Source organism: Phyllopteryx taeniolatus, chromosome 5, assembly GCF_024500385.1.
Source record: "Phyllopteryx taeniolatus isolate TA_2022b chromosome 5, UOR_Ptae_1.2, whole genome shotgun sequence".
NCBI lineage: Eukaryota > Metazoa > Chordata > Actinopteri > Syngnathiformes > Syngnathidae > Phyllopteryx > Phyllopteryx taeniolatus.
In genome coordinates this window covers 14,656,013-14,673,062 of record NC_084506.1, presented here as the reverse complement: position 1 = coordinate 14,673,062, position 17,050 = coordinate 14,656,013, and the positions used below count along the sequence as shown (strand labels likewise).

Below are 17,050 nucleotides of genomic sequence, written 5' to 3'. Positions count from 1 at the left end.
TCAGCTATCTGAAAAAAAAAAAAAACGGCAGAAAAAGGGCAAAACACTGGACAAGGAACATGTGATCTCCTCCCGGAGGAAGCTTTCGCAGGGGCACAGCGCTTCGCCGGCATTGTAAGGGCTTGCTTAACTAATCAAAAAAATTATCGCTTAAACAAAAAAAGTTATTGCGAACACAACAGCGTCGACGAGACTGGCGAGACACAGCAAGTGAAGATGCATCTCGTTCCATTCTTCCCTCACTCATGAACAAGACCCCAAGATACTTGAACTCCTCCACTTGGGGCAGGTTCTCATCCCCGACCTGGAGAGGGCACACCACCCTTTTCCGACTGAGGACCATGGTCTCAGATTTGGAGGTGCTGATTCTCATCCCAGCCGCTTCACACTCGGCTGCGAACCGCTACAGTGAGAGTTAGAGATCACGGCTTGATGAAGCTAACAGAACTACATCATCTGCACAACCCAGAGATGCAATACTGAGGTCACCAAACCGGACCTCCTCTATGCCTTGGCTGCGCCTAGAAATTATGAACAGAATCGGTGACAAAGGGCAGCCTTGGCGCAGTCCAACCCTCACCGGAAACGAGTCCGACTTACTGCTGGTAATGCGGACCAAACTCTGACACTGGTCGTACAGGGACGGAACAGCCCGTATCAGGGGGTTCGGCACCCCATACTCCCCGAGCGACATGGTCGAACGCCTTCTCCAAGTCCACAAAACACATGTAGACTGGTTGGGCGAACTCCCATGCACAAGGACCCTGATGTAATACTTAGGCCACCAAAGCGGACCCCCTCTACGCCTCCGCTACGCCTAGAAATTCTGTCCATAAAAGTTATGAACAGAATCAGTGACAAAAGGCAGACAGACATTACACATTAAGAATACAGTTTTACTGGTGTGTTAAGCGTGCAATGCATTTTGGGTTAATTATTCATATCGAAGTGCGCGGTCATAAATCGTCATACAATAACGACTGACTCACTGAAGGACTTATACAAATTTAGACAATACATATCTTAAAAAGTGATAACTTTCAACTTCATCTGTTGTCGAGACTGTGAGCTGGTTTAACGCGCTGCACGGCTGTCATCATGTAAGTGCTTCTCCCCCCCGTCAATCACCCACAGCTTTGTTAGTTAAACAGTTGCGTAATCTTGTCACCTTTTCTCTCTCTTTGCATCAAAATTACCATGGTGGCAGAAATGGTGTGTGTGTATGTGTGTGTGTGTGTGTGTATGCCCCCAATATCAAACTGCTCCTCACTTTTACGTTTACAGTATGTACACGCACACACAAACGCACGCAAACACAGTTTCCTTCATGGACCACAATCAGCATCCATCCATCTATCAGTTAAGAGTTTTTAGAGAAGTGTACTGACAATGGTGTGCTTTTTTACGTTTAGGTACTTACTGTACTGTGTTGGCATGTCAAGTCTGCACTAAGTTGCTGATTTAATGTGGCATCAACTACACTATTATTTAAGTTATTGGTTCATGTTGATGACATCATTCTGTAACTTGTGTGGCGTACATTACCAGGTAATGGGTATGGTTAAGTTAATGCTTTTTTTGTACTGTGGATAAGTGATATTACTGCCACTTGGCAGCTGCTGAAAGTAAGTTAAAAGTTACTTTTTTCTAACTTAGTTACTTTTAAGCTCAAGTAGTCAGTAAAGTAACTAAGTTACTTTACTTAACTGTGGCAACACTGATTAACAATTGTTGTATCTTGACTGGAGGCTGCCCTAACCACTGTAAAATGCCAGGAGTAAATAGAGAGGAAAATCACAACTGTCAACTTTTTTGCAGTTTGCGAGTACGACTGGTCAGCCGAACAGCGGATCTGTTAGGGTTGGGCATCGTTTGAATTTGAGCAATTCCGGTTCCGATTCCTTAGTTCGATTCCGGTTCCAAACGATTCTCGATTCCGATTTTTTAGCGGGCTGGGTCAAAAAAGTTTGCATGGTTTAGAAATTTTTTTTACTCGTGGTTCTTTATAACCAGTATCAATATCAAACCTACGAACGAAAAGGCAACGTGTGTGGAACTAACCCAATTGACTTAATATTCATTAATTAATGTTTCAGCTAAAAGTTAAATATAGCATTGTTAAAAATAGTTATTTTAATTATTTTATTTTATTGTTTCACTCACCCAATTGACTGAAAGTTGACTTCACTGAAGCTCCGCGTGGTGTAGGCTGAGGCTCGGAGCGCCTAAGATGCTACATATCGGGAAAAAACTCCTTTGCACAATATAATCTTATTCCAAGTGTTGCACTGAGGCTACTGGTCATTCATTTTAACAAAGTTAAGACACACTTTTGTCTGCCGCCGCTGCCGTTGGGCACAAGCACGTCATCGTGCCCGTTCTTCTTTGTTGGCCGCTTCTTAGTTGCTTTTCGCCACTTCTTCTTCGCGGCTGGAGGACTATGCATTGAAACTGGGAACCGAAATTTAAAAATGTTAACGGTTCCGGGATAACCGGAACGTTAGTCCCTGTTCCAATCGGTTCTCGATTCTCGATGCCCAACCCTAGGAGCCATATCCATCTTTGATGATTCACTTGATTGACGACGGGGATTTTCAAATGAAAAGTCGGTGCTTGTAGCCTAATGTTACTGCGTTTCATGCATTAACTGTATTTGCTTCCATTATATTGCAATTTGTGATTGCACTCTGTAATCGTATATTTATTGAGTTAGCCCTTAGTAAATTTTAATTTCTTGGGTACATTTTTTAAATGATCCATCATTTATTCTTTTCCTTCTATGATTTAAAGATACATTTTGTCCTGAAAGTTCTTTACATGCTTGTTGAAAAGTAATGCACATCATCCGATTATCAAAATTCTTGCTGAATTGTACTCTGGTTGAAGTGGCTGTTTTAAACTGATACATTTTTGACAGATTGCCATTTTTTATAAATCTTGGAGATTTGGGGTGGATGGAGTCAAAATAAAAGTTTGCAGGGTTAATTTAATGATTGAAAAGAACGATTAACACATGCCCTGTAATCATCTGTTCCAGGGTTTAGAGTACAACTAATTTGGTCGGATGTGCGCCCTAATTTCTCAACGGTTGTCACGTACGTGGTTAGGGCGAAGGCGAGGAACGCAAGGCAAGAACACGGTGGACCCAATTGCAGGGAAGCAGGGAGGCAAGGCAGGAGTGCGGGAATCTCAAAATAATAATATGTAATCACAATGATAAAAACAACTGGCGACTATGACATGGCAAGACATGTGACAACGACAATGAACCGACAAGAACTGAAAGAAACCAGGGAACTAAATACAAACAAATTGACGAGACAACGAGGAACACCTGGACAAGACAAGTGGCTGGAGAGAGCCGACTGGTCGACACAAAGTAGATGAGAACAGGTGGACACAACAACCTAATGAGCACACGACAAACATGGAACACAGGAAAACATGGAACAAAACTAAACACAACCCAAACCAAAACACAGACCATGACAACGGTGCGCCCAAAAAAAAATAAGAGGGGAATAAAGGTCTGCCCAGCCATTTGAGAGGAAAATAAATCTCAGCGACTTTGAAAGCTGACACACACATTAAACCCACTGCGGTCCAAACCAATCAGAGATAGTGAAGGGCGGGATACCAGTCTGATTGGCTGTGGTCATGTGCATGTGTGAGTTTGAAATGTGGGTGCTGCCTATGGGTGATGCGGTCAGACAGAGAGAGCTGCTAGTGTACTCAAAGTTAAGTTTTCCAACTTCTGCAGCTTTACAATTACAGAAAGTTGAGTAGTTCCAAAGTCTAATGCCACTGCGACGATGTGGGAAATGTTTTTATTTTAAACCAGATGAATGTGGCAATCCCACAAACAGCTGGTATGTCGAATATGTATGAATTTGCAACAAAAACTTACAACACAACATAAACCTCAAAGTGACAAAATCCATTTAAAACACAACCATCCCACTGAATTTCTTCGGCTGGGTGGTATATTTCCCATTTCCCCACAGCTTGCAAGTAAGAAATCCTATGCTTGACAACGTAAATATACTGTAAATGTGACAGCGTATATGGCACATGCTCACATATACAGCGTTACTCGCTTTATAGAAAGAGATGCAGCCATTCAACATGTTGAGAAATCAACGTTTTAAGAAATGCTGCAGACTTTTGATCGGCAGTACAAATCTTGATGCAAAACAGGTTACTTTGATTTAGTTACTTTGCACATTTTCTTAACCAACTAGAAATCTGATGAGCAGTACATTGCCTGTTAAGGTATTAATGACACTCTACACCTTTGTGCCAAATGTTTGATATTTAAGTGCAATTTTTGTGCACAGAGCCAGAGTCTGTTTTATTTGTATTTTTTATTTAATTCGGAATTGTATTTATTTTTCTTCATTTCAATGCCAATGTTCAAAACTAGACTTTACAACGATTTTATTGGCCTGATCGGTATCTGCCGATAATTAGCATTTTATGCTGATCGGCTTTAATGTCATAATTTACCGATCTGATCATTGATGTCATTGATCGGCTCTGCAAAAAACATTGACTCCGCGTCGCCACCGTGCACAGTATATTTGAATCCAAAAGCTTGTTTATTTTTCAGCCTTGTCGCATGTCTTTTGATGTAGTATTGTAAATATCTGACGGCCAATAAAGTTATTTTAAAAAAAAAACATGTCGGCGGTGTGGGACAGACAACACGTCTGAGACAGACAACGTGATGCCTGGATCAAACTACAAGACAAATTTGGTCTTTCACGATTGCACTATGTCAGACTACTGCAATAAAATCTTGTATTCCGATACCACCGCATCCCGTTTTTTACGATCATTGGGCTTTATCTTGTCAACTCAAATGCGACCAGATACACTCGTTACCGAGGCGGCGATGACAAGAGTGGATCGCGCCGACTGTATTATAAAGACAAAATAGGGAAAAACGTGTGTTGGTGGTCACCGGTGCTCAGGACAGGAAAGGACGTTCATTTAAGGCTTGCTTGAGGTATGTTCACATACTTTTAATACGATACGGCTCGCAAGCAGGCAACAAAAACGTTATGTAATGTTGGTTTGACCTGACTGATTAGAATACACGATCTGACTAGAGCAGTGATTTCCAACCTTTATGGAGCCAAGGACATTTTACAATTGATAAATCTTTTGGCACACCAACAAACAAAAATGTCACAAAAAGTGGATACATTAATTACTGTATGTACTTCCTGCCATCTAATAGAAGACCATTCATTTGTTCTGTCTGTCACTATGCCTCACTCGCATACATAGAGGAACAAAGATACTGTATTTTCACGACCATAAGGCGCACTTAAAAGTCTTAAATTTTCTCCAAAATAGACGGGGCGCCTTATAATGTGGCGCGCCTTATGAGTGCACCAAGTTTCAAAATCTGTAAATGTTGTGTGACTTTGATGAGCGCTCCGCTTGACTGACTGTGAGCATTTCCACGTTTATCGGTTATTGTTTTTTTTTTAACTCGCTGATCGGCCCCAAAAATCCTGACCGTGTTAAGCCTAATTTTGACATTATTTCAAAGCAAGGTTCAACAAATAATTTTTGATTTTTTTTTCATTGAATTTTTAATTATTATAAGGCTTTTACTGATGGCCACAATATATATATATATATATATATATATATATATTAAAAAAAAATGTTTTAAATTTTTTAAATTTTTTTTTAAAATATAAGCAAGAACTCAAAAGCCCACAAAGGTGCACTAGACTATAAGTGTGAGAGCAAAAACCAATTTACACATGCATCACAAAGAGCAAGGAGGAAAGGCAAGGAATGATATGCAGGGGGAGATGTATTTTGCACACATGGATTAACAATCCATTATTCATTGGCGCCACCGACTTGAGTGCATCAACCCAAACATAGTCGTAACCCGATTCTGCCACGCTGTAGCCTTGGATGGATTGCAGACACTTAATGCTTTATCTTTGCTCTCTGGAATCGTAGCTCTCTATCTATCCAGAGAGCAGGTCAATACGAGAAGCACTCTTAAAGTTATACACAGTGGACCAGTCAGCCCCAGCATAAACCTATACTGTACTACTACTACTAGGTACTAGACTTGATGCCGATCTGATCAGTGTGATCGGTATCGGCCGATAATTAGCATTTTATGCTGATCGGCTGATCGGTTTTCATGCAATATTTTGCCGATCCAATCAATGAAACACATTTACTCCGCGTTGCCGTCGCGTATGAATCCAAAAGCTAGTTTATTTTTAGTCTTGTCACGTGTCTTGTTGCGCAGTACTGTAACTATCAGACGGCGGATAAAGTTTTTTCAAACTTGTGTTGTAAAAAACACGTTGTCAGTGTGGGACTATTTTGTGGTGTCTCAGACAGACAACATGTAAGTTATTTGCAGTCTGTGCACAACTGAAGTACGCCGTGGGGAACGTCATCTAAATGCTTCAAAACAACAAATTTAATCGGGCACCGTAAGAATGTACATAAGGAGGAGCATGCTGTGTTCAAGCAATGCAGCGTGGGGGGAAAAAAACACAAACAAAAAAACAAAGGAAAAGTCCAACGGACGCAAACTCTGGACAACACCCATCCATATAGCCGGGACAGTGAGAAAGTTAGATTAAGCAAGTCATTAACAGTATTTATTAAAGTAATTTAATTGCAATAAAGTAATTTAATTACAGTAAGTTAGCACCCATTATTTCTATCATGTTGTAATGTTGATTTGACCTAAACTTATGTCAGTGGCCAATCCTTGAATACCCCCTAGAGGTCATCGATGTTTTAACTTTTGTCTAAAATGCTAGAGAATAATTTTGAGCTGGGATGGGCTCCAGCACGTCCGCGACCCTAGAGAGGATAAGCGGTACAGAAAATGGATACAGTACTCAGTATACAGTACACAAGTGTATACAATAAATGAACAAGTCATGTAAATGGCCACATTACTCCATCTTGTGATCGGATCGGTGACGTTTTTTTAAACTTGCTGATCGTCCCCAAAAATCCTGATCGTGTAAAGCCTACTAGGTACTTAAGAAAAAATATGAAGCGGCATCACAGCACATCACTATAATTAAAATGTAGGCTGGTATTTCCGATTGACAAACACATTTTCAGGAATTGTAAGCAAATTCTTGCAAATAGTGGCGCAAAAGATTGTGTGCCTTAAACAACAAGGACAGATATTGTCCATTCTACCAAATTATCATCAATCATCTTCTGCTTTTCCAGGTGATCCCAAGATTTTCCCAGGCCAAACAAGAGACATAGTGCTCTATATTTGAAGACTGTGCAATGTGCGCCGGAGCGCAACTGGTGCGCATCTTGATATCTGTTCCAGCGCAAGGCTCGCTGTACGTGTTTCCCTATTTTGGAAGACAGGTCTGCGCCAAGGTGTGCGCAGCTGAGGTGTGTCCTTTGGCTTCCACCCAGAGCATGTGACATTTTGTTGACTGAGGGCTCTATTGAGAGCTCTATTTTTCTTCATTTTCATGCAAGCACTAGACTCGCTGGGCGTTGGCAGACCTGGGTGTGCCCTTGGAGATGCGCTTGGCGGAGTAACATTATGGTGTCAGAAAATCCATTTAAACTTAGACCTGCTAATACCACATCTAAGTTGTGACGTAGGGACCGAGGCAGATTTTGGTGAATCTGATCGGTGTACATGCAGGCAGACAGAAAACACGAGGTCCTCAGACATGTGTGGTGGATAACAGATTTATTTCAATAGTGGGCATCCAAACCTCTTAATCTTTGTAGAAATAAATTCATTAAATGGATTATTATAATCATCATGGTTTTTATTTTATTTTTTTTATTCACTTACTGGCCAGCACACCACTATGGGGGTCAGGGTTGGGGGATGTAAACGAACGATCGTTTCAGGGGATACAAATCAGTGAGGTCCATGGACACATTTAGTCGCCAGCGATTTTTCACCAGCTCATTCTGTATTAATAAGGGAATACTGCCAATGTTCAATGCTCCAGTGTCCCTGAGACCTTTTCCGCATATGTGGCCCGCCATGAGGAAACTAGCAACAACTCGGCCTGAAACAAGTCACGTAAAAATTAAAGATTAAATTAAAATAGAAAAAATAATTTAAGAAATTAGTGATTTTCTGTTTTTTTTTTTGCAGATTATGAAAGTTGAAGTCATGAAGAAGTGAGTCCAAGTTTCAATCAACAATATTGGGGGCCATAAAACCTTAAACTTTGTGTTGGAATCTGATTCGTTTGTGGCAAAAATCCTAGCAGCAGCTCCGGAGTGTTGGGGGTGTTGGATATGACAGTAAATTAGCTTCAAGTTTGCCCCACCACGCTGATCTTTCTCTCTCCCTCTCAGCTTCATGCATTACACGTCACGCCGCTCACAGCACTTCTGGTTCTACGGTGCTTGTGTCAACATAAAAGCATGAGTTTCAAAATAAGAGTCTATATGTATAAATGAGTTAAAACTTGCCTGATGGGCAGAATAATGCCCGCGGGCCGGATAGGACCCCCTGATGGGCCAGTTATGGCCCACAAGCCATATGTTTGACACCTCTGGCTTAAATTGTTCAATTTGTACGTACAAACAACGTGTCTCGTAGTCCTAATAGTGCTGTGTTTGAATAAAGTGCTTTGTGTGTGTCTGCCTGACTCCCTGCTCCTGACACCGGCGGTCATTTGAGAAGCCTAAAGGCATCTTTATACTCCCACGGTCCCGTGGCCGTCAACGCCCGCGTTGCATCACGTGACCGACAAATGGGCCCGCGCGGCCCCTCTCCGTAGGTTGACGCACACCCAGCAAAAATTATTTCTGCGCGTACAGCGCCGTGGAGATCATCTCTCGTGATTGGTCCGTTTTAGTCACATGCTGTGATGACGTACTCAGCATGCCCCTTGGTTCTACATACCACCGCCTTCTTGATAGATTTTGCAGCATAATTAAGCGTATCATCTGGTCATCTAGGTCAATTTGTTCTAGCAGACACTGTTCCACGGTCGCCATTGTTGTTGCTTTGTTTCTTGTTACTGAAAGGAAAGTGAAAACGGCTTCCGGAAATGGCCAAAAAAATGCAGAGGAAACTCCACCTTGTGGTGTCCTAGCCAATACCAGCCGTAGCGACACCCCCGTCTTGGAGATGAACTGCAGTACATTTTCAAAACTGCGCGTGTGGGTTGAGGTCGAGTATAAAGGCAAACTACGCGCGGGACAGCCGCAGTGACATCAGCGCGGTCACCGTCCGCACGAGTATAAAGAAGCCTTAACGGGCCTGGCTGGTGCAGGCTTATTTTTACATTGCTTTCTTGCCACTTATACTTGAACCAGAGTATTTCTGCTGATCTAGACTGATGCTAAATTGCTAAAATGTTATTTCATTTCTTTTTATACATTTTTGTTGTCAGTGAATATATATTTTTTTGTTGGAATGAATTACAAGTTATAAAGCATACCAGAGAGTAAGAAGGACTACCGTAGTTTTCTTGGTATGTATCCTAAGCAAGCGGTTCATCACCATTGTATATATTTTTTTTAAATGCAAATATTGCATTTCTCTTAAAATTGTGCTCTTATTGTTTTTAAATGTTTAATCAATTACTTCTGATTGCTGGTCAATCACATGATCTTAATCGTGTAGCATGGCATCAGCCAATTTATTTCCTGTCACACTATTGACATGTGAGACAGTTCCAACTGTATATCACTGTTGCAGTGATTGATTACATTTTTGCAGTCTTTGTAGTATAGCCACATTGCTTACTTTCCATAGCACAGTCGTGATTTTTTTCATGACGAAATTCAGCTTCCTCACTGCCTTCATTTCATAGTTCTATACTATGTCCTCCAACCATGATGCCCTGACACAGCCCTGCCTTGCTTAGCTCATTTATTTGACCATGTGAAGGGCAAACTACTCAGACAGATAGGCGGATAAGATATCCTCCAGTGTCTCCACTTCAATGCCCTCTCAGGGATGTCCCCTAAGTCTCCAAGTACATTTAGACTATGAAAAAAGAAGACAAAAACTGACTCGGTTCAACATAGTAGATGGTTTGGCCTTGGAATCTGCTTTCAATTACCATTATAAAACAGAACATTCCAGATAACTCCTACAATAAATGAAACGTGAAGTAGTGACCAAATATTTATTAGATTAATATAGAAATCTTTAAGAAGGGGTGTCCCGATCCCATCTTTGAGATCAGAAAACGGTCCGAGGCCAGCAAAATAAAAAAAAATAAAAAAGAGGATCGGATCAGACTGGGTCTAAACTTTTACCACTCTTATACAAGCATTCCATTCCATGCTCTGGTCCTGCACTTTTATCCAGCAGCGCCCGGACGGCATGCAGAGTCCACGTGCTAACAACAACAGGTTGCTAAAGTGCTAACATAGTAGCAAGAAGCAAGAGTGAGTATCGCTTGCTTAAAGTCATTTTTTGACTCTCCAGTTGAAATTCACTATAAAGCTAAACACACAAAAGCATTAAACCTATTGACTGTTCAAATACATCACAGACTCCCAAAAATTAACGTTGAACTCGCAGCACTTAGAGCGGGTACGGAAAGTATTCAGACCCCCTTAAATTTTTCATTCTTTGTTATATTGCAGCCATTTGCTAAAATCTTTTAAGTTCATTTTTCCCTCATTAATGTACACACAGCACCCCATATTGACAGAAAAAAGGCAGAATTGTTGAAAAACCTTGGCCAGATATGTGCCTTGCCACAATTTTGTCTCTGAGCTCTTCAGGCAGTTCCTTTGACCTCATGATTCTCATTTGCTCTGACATGCACTGTGAGCTGTAAGGTCTTACTTATACAGACAGGTGTGTGGCTTTCCTAATCATGTCCAATCAGTATAATCAAACACAGCTGCAACCATCTCAAGGATGATCAGAAGAAATGGACAGCACAAAGAGTGAAAAATTTAAGGGGGTCTGAGGATAAGCGGAACAGAAGATGAATGAATGAATGAATGAATACTTTGCGTACCCACTGTATATCTCTCAAAATAATGAATATTGGTACACAAACACTGTATAAACACATACAAAAGGGCAATATAATAATACTCTCAGGCATATATTTTTCAAACTTTGTGAAAAACGAGTTCTATGAAAAATATTCGATTGTGACGTCTTCTAATCTCTTTGTTACTGCAAGTGTGGATCTCATTGCGTGCACCATATTGCCCCTCAGAGGTAAAGCTGTGCACAGCAGGAACAGCGAATAAAACTATACCCGAGATTCATTGCCCCCGTACATGTGGAGAAACCAAATCCTGTTCTCACAATATACTGACAGTAAAAAAAAAATAACTGAACTGAACTTGAATTGTAATTTTGGTATTTATCCATCCATCCATTTTCTGTACCGCTTTTTCCTCACTAGGATCCTATCCCAGCTATCTTCGGGCGAGAGGCAGGGTACACCCTGAACTGGTTGCCAGCCAATTGCAGGGCATATATAAACAAACAACCATTTGGGATCTGGGAGGAAACTGGAGTACCCGGAGAAAACCCACGCAGGCACGGGGAGAACACGCAAACTCCACACAGGCGAGGCTGGGATTTTAATCCCGGTCCTCAGAACTGTGAGGCAGATGTGCTAACCCGTCGACCACCGTGCCGCCGTATTTTGGTATTTATTTATTTGTTTGTTTATTTATTTCTTTTACTGAGAGGTGTCCCTCAAGGGGAAATTCAACTCTCACTCCGATGTTTGTGTTGCACACCACACACAGTACCAGATCACACACATGCAGGCATGCAAGCAAATGGTACAGGGTACATTGTTACGCCAATCTGTCCGAAAGCTTAATAGTGTTCACACAAATGAACTTGATGTCCATAGATATAGAACATATGTAAAACATAAAAGAAGGGTCAGGAAGTGCAAGGGAGATGTGGAGTGAGTGCAGAGGGATGAAATTTACATTTAAATGCATCTCATAAGTCTGGTGGATGAGCTGAGAACTGAAAAGCAAGATTTAAATTCAGAAGATCTTTGCAGGCATTGTATTGATGTGTAACTGGTGGAAAGATGTGTGGGGGTATAAGGATTATGGTCCGGAAAATGCTTTTGTCTATGGTAGTGATATTGGGCGATACTGGGCTGAGACAGCAGAATTCTGTTGCTGCTGTATAATCATTCACAGTATTTGATACTTTTAATTGTATTGTCAAACCTAGGGATGGACATGAAAGCAAATTAATGGTTTGTCAAGAATTCAGCTCATTGTCTGGGATTGGTAATTAATCGTTTCTTGAAGCATTTCAGACAAAATTGGTGCATTACCGTATTTTCACAACCATAAGGCGCATTTAAAAGTCTTAAATTTTCTCCAAAATGGACGGGGCACCTTATAATGCGGCGCGCCTTATGTGTGCACCGAGTTCCAACATCTATAACTGTTGTTGTGTGATGAGCGCTCCGCTTGACTTATTTTATTTTTTTATTTTTTGACAGCTTGACTGACTGGGAGCATTTCCTGTCGAAACGCTGCTTATACAGAGGAAAAGTGGACGTGGCTGAGGACAGCATGCAGACGTAAAGGGGGAAGGGTGCATGAAAGTGGACGCTAAAGTCACATCCCCAGTAGGTATATAGCGCTGGGCTGTGCATTGTGCCAAACAACATCGGTTTGGCTAAGGACCCCCCCGAAAATGGCTCCTATGAAGAGACGCTTACGAAGCACAGTTTAAACTGCAAGCTATCAGTTACGTGGAGGAACATGGGAATCGAGCAGCCGCGAGAGAATTCAAGATCAACGAATCCACAGTTCGCAAGAGGAGGAAGCAGGAAAACGAGCTTCGCCAAGTCAAGAAGACAAAGCTGAGTTTCCGTGGAAACAAGGCGAGGTGGCCCGAGTTGGAAGACGAACTCGAGCAATGGATTAATGAGCAAAGCACAGCCGGGAGAAGCGTCTCTACAGTCACCATTCGACTAAGGGCGATAACGCTTGCAGAAGAGATGAAAATCGAACATTTTCAAGGAGGTCCTTCTTGGTGCTTTCGTTTTATGAAATGGCACCATTTATCCATCCGGGCAAGGACTACCGTGGCGCAGCAACGTCCGGCGGATTACAAGGAAAAGCTGGCGTGTTGAGCGATGGATGACAGATGGCGAACACAGCTTTACTAAGACTGGGGGGCAACGCCGGGCGAGTTACGCCACCATATGTGAATGGATTGTGGATACTTGGGCGAAGTTATCTGCTTTGACTATTGTTCGAGCATTCCCGAAAGTCGGCATCATTGCTGAACAGCCCCCCGGCAACAAGACTGACTCCGACGAGTACGAGAGGGATCCTGGCGTGTTTGGTGGAGAACTTGCCCAGCTGTTCATTTCGGATACAGAAGATGAGGACTTTGATGGATTTGTGGATGAGGATTAATAAAAAAATAACGTGAGTACATTGTTAAATACTTCAATAAAGTACAACCGAACTCAGTTTTGCTCCCGCTGCCTTTTTAAAAACATTGTTTTAGCGTGAATCCATGCTACCGTATGTTTTAGGCTAGCGTATGTTTTACCATGCCTGCGCCCAATAATGCGGTGCGCCTTATGTATGTGTTAAATACAGAAATAGACCCTGTAACTGAGACTGCGCCTTTTAATACGGTGCGCCCTATGGTCGTGAAAATACGGTACTTGGCTGGAACCAGCACAGATGCTGCTCATTACTTACAAACATTTGTGGGCCAAAGGAACAACAAAATATCATTAGTTATGGGAAAATTAGCTACGGTCACAGAACCCACTGATATGGCAACCTATTCAAAGTGTAATAGTCTTCTCAGTACTACAGAGGGATCGAAAAAGGAGTTCATAACATTCAAAGAGATTCTCTCTGATAATTTCAAAATCATAATTATTGATTCATTAATTTTACACAAAAATGATCAAGGATGTAGTCAAATGCTCACCCCCAGTCAAACCATGAAATAATGATCTCAAGGAGACAATCAATTCACAAATAAAGCTGTCTACTACAGTTCTTCGCAATCTTTCCCCTTGCAATACTTCTCTGCAAAGTTATTTCCCACTAGCTACATTTGATTCTGCCCAACTGCATTTTAGTGCAATATGGGAGACTGGAGAGTAATTATGTCAGGGAGTGTGTAAGATTTAGCAGTTAACCTTGGTCAAAGGCAGTTGCATCTTGCCCTTCGGTCCAGCCTTTCTGCCATCTGCTCCAAACTGGGAGCTCATAATACTGGCTGAACCATCAATGACATATTTACACATCAGCACACAGACGGCTTTCTTGCTCATAAAAAGGAGGGAATATTACGCATGCATACAGAACCCAAGAGATGACATGATAGCGATTTATAAAACGCATGCACGACTTACAACTTGCGCTCGCAAGAGGCCTAATTGTGCGCATGCTTGACATATCTCGTAAATCCAACTTAGTTAGTTGCACACGTGCCTTATGAATCTCGTGTGAGCAAGTTATATGTCAGGCCTGCACCTTATGTAACGTCTGTGCGGAATATGTAATGCACGGCATCCAACTCTCCTCATCTATCCTAGTTTAGAGCTTCCGGCTCACCGTAAACAGACAGGTAAAATATTAATAAATCTTACTTGTATCTCCTACATGTGCAAGAGCTCCAGTGAGGACTAACGAAGAGGAGGGGCGTATTTCAAATTAATATATCATGCGTGCATTATTTTGAAAAGCGCGTGTAAGATTTACTAAAGCACATGCGTGATATACAATATGTAATGACAGAACAACACGTACTGGGGTGAAGTTTGCACACACACCAGGGTTATAGTAGTTTTGGATTTTCCATTGTAGTTAGTTTTTATTTCCTTTTGACTTTTCTTTTTCAAATTCAGTTCTAATCAGTTTTTAGAGCAGGTTTGTTAGTTTTAATTAGTTTTTATTTTTTTTTAAAATGCTTCGTTTTAGTTTAGTTTTTATTAGTTTCAGTATTAGTTTTAGATTTTTTTTATACAGGGTATTTGTGAAGTGTGTGGGGAAAAAAAAATCACAATAAATATTGTGTAGTCAAAACTCGATAAAAAAAATGTAATTTGAAAAGAATTATTAACTTTCTAACGTTCCATCCATCGACAAATCAAATGCAGGTCTTGTATAATAGTCTACAGAATTTGAAGTGCAATAAGTAGTGTATATAATACCGCTTGTAAGGTTAGCTCAGATGCATCACAAGTACAGAAAAAAACATTCATGAGACACATGCTGTCATATGGCCTTTTTAAAAATGTGTTTAACTTACAACAACCACAAAAAACAATCAAGTTCTTATTGGCATGTGTTCTTTCCCTTGTTACTAAATTTGTTGTTTACTATAATAAACTTGCGACACATAAATACTGAGCAAGAGAGATCGGGCACACGTAAATAAGAGCAACTAATTGCCTTGCTGGGAAACCAACGTGACTCACGTGCGTGAAAGGATGGCTTTGGAGGATAGGGAGTACTTGAGGTGCATAGGTGAGCTTGTATTGGTATTGAACATTGGGTGAGTAACATGTTTTATGTTAGTTTGCAGGTTGGAGAATATTATGACTGTTAAGAGACCTGAAAGAAGTGGTTTTGAAGTGCCCTAAGTTTACGCTTATATATCATGCTGTTAAAAAAAAAAAGGTGACCCTGGATCAAATTGGTGTTCTTACCTTGGTCTGGGCTCAAAGTCATTCTGCAAACAGAGAGAAAGACAAAAATCGAGTAAGAATAAAACACTAAAAATCATTGTGCAGGTGCTGTGGGTAATAAAGTAAAAGGTAAACAACATAATTCATATTAAATAGGGCCACAGCTGGTGTGGCTCTAAATCTGACCCATTAATTCTGACTCTCAATTTGCAATCAGAAGGGATGCTCCTCTTTTCTTTTTATCAGCTATTTTGGCAGTTCATTTTCCAGTGTTAGCATTATAGAATAACTACCAGACATACATTTAATAAAGACAAGAAAATATAAATATTGAAATAAAAATTATGAAACACTGTATTTGCAATCCAGCAAGAAGAAAATTTGTCATAAATCCACATTGTAAATCAAGGGGCTCTATTTTCCTGACAAGCACAAATCCAATAACTCTGCGAATGGGGGGGGGGGGTTAGATCGGGTCGTCATAATCTCTCAGACGCATGTAAGCGGCGTATTTAACGAAAGGGTCTGTCTGCGCCGGTGGCCGTAAACACACCCAAATTTATTTGCTGCCAATCAAAGTGGCTTAAATTCATTCATTCCCTTTGAGTGAGCCGCAGTGACGGTCTCGCATGCATGGAGAGAGCTATCCGTGCGTCACTGGAGCATTGTCACTTGGCTGGTGTAACAAGGGAGAACTTGATTAAATACAGGACGAGCTGGTGATAACCGCAGGAGACTGAAATATGTCTGCGAACTTATGAATTTATCCCCACCGATGCATGTGCTCCACCCCCTCGCCCCGCCCTCTGAATAGCTGTAGTGGGTGAATAAAAGGGGGAAAAAAGGGCTCGTGATGATGATAATAATGATGACGTGTTCAATGAACTGCTTTCTACAATAATTCAGAGGGTTCGATGTCTGCTGTTCAAATATTTTTGAATGAAATACGTCTGATCCACCCAGCCACCAATAATCCATTCAATTAATTTATTTCTACAATTATTGAGAAGTTTGGATGCCCATTGTTGAAATAAATCTATCATCCACCACACACTTCCAAGGACCTCGTGTGTCTGTCTTTCTACACCAATCAAATTAACCACTATTGCGTTAGATCTAGGGGTGGGAGATATGAAAAAAATAAAAAATAAAAATAAATAAATAAATAAATAAACATTTTTATTTTATTTTACGATAATTAGACAATATCCTTTAAAAAAAAAAAAAAAAAAAAAAGAAAAGAAAAAACAGTGTAAATCTCAACTTACTTCCCAGGACATTTATTGATGGACACAGCATTTCAGAACAACACCACGTTTATTTTGTAAATTGCTTCATACATCAAATGCGAAACATTGCACAAGAATCTCATATGGCAATATTTAACAATTAATAACTTCAAGTTATGTCCAGAC

General features: G+C 40.8%; 1 protein-coding gene across 2 annotated transcripts in view; it reads right to left on the bottom strand.

Annotated features, from left to right (window-relative positions):
• Positions 1 to 17,050, bottom strand: part of trim44 (tripartite motif containing 44) — a 105,151-nt gene that overhangs the window by 34,084 nt on the left and 54,017 nt on the right. For both annotated transcript variants that reach the window (XM_061773497.1, XM_061773498.1), the window contains exon 5: positions 15,657 to 15,679. In XM_061773497.1, coding sequence (XP_061629481.1) covers positions 15,657 to 15,679 — 23 coding nt within the window. The remainder of the gene's footprint in view (positions 1 to 15,656; positions 15,680 to 17,050) is intronic.